Source organism: Amaranthus tricolor, chromosome 4 (assembly GCF_026212465.1).
Source record: "Amaranthus tricolor cultivar Red isolate AtriRed21 chromosome 4, ASM2621246v1, whole genome shotgun sequence".
NCBI lineage: Eukaryota > Viridiplantae > Streptophyta > Magnoliopsida > Caryophyllales > Amaranthaceae > Amaranthus > Amaranthus tricolor.
This window is the reverse complement of record NC_080050.1, coordinates 20,340,663-20,344,841: the sequence shown is the minus strand read 5'-3', so window position 1 is coordinate 20,344,841 and position 4,179 is coordinate 20,340,663. Positions and strand designations below refer to the sequence as shown.

The window sequence follows — 4,179 nt, the reverse complement described above, 5'->3', positions numbered from 1 at the left end:
ATTTGGAAAAAACTAAATTTTGACTTGGACTACAAATTGAACAATTCAAGAGTGGATTTTCAATTAGAGCAATTATACTGAGAAAGTTTTAAAACGTTTTTATATGGACAAGGCTCATCCACTAAGTTCCCCAATGGTGATACGATCACTAAACATAAAAGATGACTCATTCTGTCCACAAGAAGAAAACGAAGAAATTTTAGGCCATGAAGTGCTGTACTTGAGTGCCATTGGTGTTTTAATGTACTTAGCAAATAATACAAGACATGATATAGCATTTTTTGTAAACTTATTAGTTAGGTATAGTAATGCACCGAAAAAAGGCATTAGAAAGGGATAAAACATCTATTTCGATACCTAAATGGAACTATAGATCTTGGATTATTTAACCAGTCAAGGAATGATGACATACTCACTAGATATGCTGATGCAGGATATCTATTTGACCCACATAAGGCTAAGTCACAAACTAGATATGTATTCACATATGCAGGAACCACAATATCTTAGAATTCAACAAAACAGACTCTAATGGCTATATCCTCAAATCATGCAGAACTTATAGCTTTATATGAAGCTAGTCGAGAGTGTATATAGTTGAGATCCATGATCGGCCAACTCCAAGAAGCTTGTGGGTTAAAAGATACAGCTAGGGCACCAACTACAATCTATGAAGATAATGATGCATGTATCAACCAAGTTAGAGAATGATACATCAGAGGACACAGAACAAAACACTTGTCACCAAAATTACTCTTCACACATGATCTACAGAAAGATAAAAAGATAAAAGTCTAAGAAATTCAATCTTATGAAAATCTCGCTGACTTATTTACAAAGTCACTTCCGCCAAGGAGATTCGAACAATTGGTACGCAAGATTGAAATATGTCAATTTCGAGACATATGTTAGCATCAGGAGGAGAAATATGCCCACTGTACTCTTTTTTCCCTTTGATAAGGTTTTTATCCCTCTGTATTTTTTCTGATAAAGGTTTTTAATGAGCCAAATTAGGGCTATAAATGTGATAATAAAATTTTCATATGCATGTAATGCAATCAAGGAGAGTGTTACAAGTGATGTTACAAGTCATGAATGCATTGAAATGTGGGAAGGTGATCCCTATAATCATAGAAAAAAAATACATGAATAGTAACTACATTGTACTATAATAGCCACATTGTACTAAATATATATGTGCATCATACTGCATTGCTTGATATACGAAGATATACAAGTTTATTAATATGATATACTAATGTTTTCCTTATATTTTCCCTACTGCTTAACAATAATAAAATTTTTATTTTTGTTGATAATAAAGCATTCATTGGGTAGTGTTCAAAGGTAAAATGGAAGTCAATACCTTGAAATGCTAATCACAATTAAATGTTTGCACTATATATATGCTTCTCATTGTAATTTGATCTGTACCCTAGAATATGCGCCGAGTACCATTAATACAATCATATTTAATAGTGTTATTACTTTTCTCCACGTATTCTCCTAATTCTTAACAAAATTATATTTGATTTGATTTTTAAGTTACAACCTTGTCATCATCCACCCACATATAATTGGGTATGCCATAAAATACGCCTTCTATTCCATTTTTTGCTGATTAGTATCGTATCCAATATATTCCCTGATATTCCGATTCCGAACCCTAACCCTAAGTCCCTAACCCTTGAGAAAAATCCCCAATTTCTCTCATTTCTTCAAAACCCTGACAAAAAAATGTCGATCAGTCTTCGAAAAGCGAACACCCGATTACCTCCAGAGGTGAACAGAGTTCTGTATGTTCGAAATCTTCCATTCAACATCACAAGCGAAGAAATGTACGACATTTTCGGGAAGTACGGAGCAATTCGTCAAATTCGTGTCGGAACCAACAAGGATACTCGCGGGACAGCTTTCGTAGTGTACGAGGACATTTACGATGCTAAAACTGCTGTTGATCATCTTTCTGGCTTCAACGTTGCAAATCGGTATTTGATTGTGTTGTACTATCAACCTGCTAAGATGAACAAAAAGGTTGATCACAAGAAGAAGGAAGAAGAGATTACTAAATTGCAGGAGAAATATGGTGTTTCTACTAAAGATAAGTGATTTACTGTAGGTTTATTTTCATGCCTTATGCTCTGAGTTAGAGAATGTTTGTAAAATATTGATGGTTGAATTTGAGGAATTATATTGCTATTGCTCACCTCGTTGTGCTAAATATACAGTCTTTTGCTATGAGATCTGGCCGACTTTTTGGTTTAATAGAGTATTCTTACTAATCGATCTTCTTGTTTTCTCCGAGCAATTATTTTTATTGTTGTTGAAAGGGAAAGAATTTTCTGATAAGCGCAATGAATTTTGGCGATTGTTGTTCTGATTGGATACTGGTAATGCGAGGAATATTTTTTGTTGCTTGCTAGTGATAAAATTGTAGGCGGCTTTTTTTACTTTTATCCACTAATTGTAGATTTTATGGTGAAAATTTCTTGTCCAAGGCCTATTTTTTTTAATATTACTTACTTTGTAGGGGGGAAATAATTGCTGGTGATCACTATTAAATGGGGAGCTGTTTCCCTTTACTGAATGTCTGTATTCTTTGAGGGATTTTGTTATTATTGAAGTGTTAAAATTCTTTGGAAAACTTGTGAATTTACGGTTATTATTACTTTTGAATTGAATATTTACTGGAGTTGTTTATTTGGTGGAAACATTTCTTTTATGTGTATGATTTGATAGGTTAAGAAACTTTTTCGGTAGTTTCTTGAAAGCAGAGGATGTTGACATTGTAATTTGAGGAAGTTGTCTCTTAAGAATGAAGTTAAGGGCGGGGAATTTTGTTGGTTGGGCGAGCAATAATGAATAGCTCTGAAAAGTTGTTGATGATAGTAAAAAGAGAAGGCAGATGATTTACGATCGTATTATAGGCTTATAGCTCCTTGGTTAGATTTCTAGGATTTTGATTGGATTTCTGTTGGATAAAGCAAATCTGCTGCTTTCATTATTAGACTAGCAATTTGGAATAATTGATGAAGAAGCTTAGCTGATCACCAGGTGTATGGATTGAAAAAAATATTTTCATTTTCTTAGTTGCTTGAGTGAATTTTCCTTGCTCCAGTCTTTCTACTCTCTGGATTCGCCTATATTCTATTTGATTGATGATGCAACTGATTTCTTTATTTACCTTATTTTAATCCTATATGTTTTTTTCTATCTCTTGTTAATGTGTATGTACTTTTCAACTAGGACAATCAATTGGATGTTCATAGTAAACATCACCTCTTTGTTTCATTTAACTCATTATCTCCTGTTTCTAAAGTAGCATGCAAATGGACTCTTTATCTTTTTAATTGAACTCTATCTTTTCAAAGGAATACAGGCAATTGAATTTGATTTTTGAAAGTGTTTGAACTCCTTCCATGCACACACCCCTATAACATATCTATCAAACATCCTTCCATGCTCTCTCCCTCTAACATATCCATAAAACCTCCTTCATGTAACTTCTGTATGCAGTTTATAACTTCTTTTTTGGAGGGATCTTTTGTACTTTTATTTAGGGTGATTTTGTACGAAAGTGGGATCTTGTTTTGGAGGGAAATTGAGTAACCTTATAGTTGTAACTAAGGATGGCAATGGGTCGGACTCGGCTCGAATTATACATACTTCGATTTTGCTCTGGATTTTAGTCGAACTTTTTTTTTCAGTCCACCTCCGCTCGGAGTCGGATTATGCATACTCCAAGTTTGCCCCGACTCGGACTCTCGGACCTCCAACGGAGTCGGATACGGAGTCGGATTATTATCAAACTTTATCGTTGTGATATTGTACTAATGATTTAAAGCATACGAAGTTAACAAAATATATTTTTCAAATACAATTTAACAAAAAAATATGTACTTTGAATTCAAGTTTAACATGAGAAATATTCCTAATACTACAATTTAACAAATTTTGATTTGGCGTATTTTATTTCTCTTGATCTGATTTGTCGTATTTTGATTGATTGATCTAAATAAAAATACCAAGTAGTTTTTGAAAATCGAAAATTACAATTAGTATGAGAGAGAGCTTGAATTAATCACGTCTAGAGTTTTAAAGGAAACAAAATGTTGGGTTAAAAGTCAAATTCAAAGTCGGATTTCCTTCGGGGTCGGAGTGTCGGATTTTTAATAAGGT

General features: G+C 33.5%; 1 protein-coding gene across 1 annotated transcript; it reads left to right on the top strand.

Annotated features, from left to right (window-relative positions):
• Positions 1-1,532: 1,532 nt before the first annotated feature.
• On the top strand, positions 1,533-3,946 carry LOC130811113 (splicing factor 3B subunit 6-like protein). The gene has a single exon (XM_057677288.1). It carries the CDS (start codon positions 1,738-1,740, stop codon positions 2,107-2,109), a length of 372 nt encoding a protein of 123 aa, XP_057533271.1. The 5' UTR covers positions 1,533-1,737; the 3' UTR covers positions 2,110-3,946.
• Positions 3,947-4,179: the final 233 nt, after the last annotated feature.

Excerpts from the sequence above, each read along its gene's own strand:
- LOC130811113 (XM_057677288.1), top strand. The coding sequence starts at position 1,738 with ATGTCGATCAGTCTTCGAAAAGCGAACACCCGATTACCTCCAGAGGTG.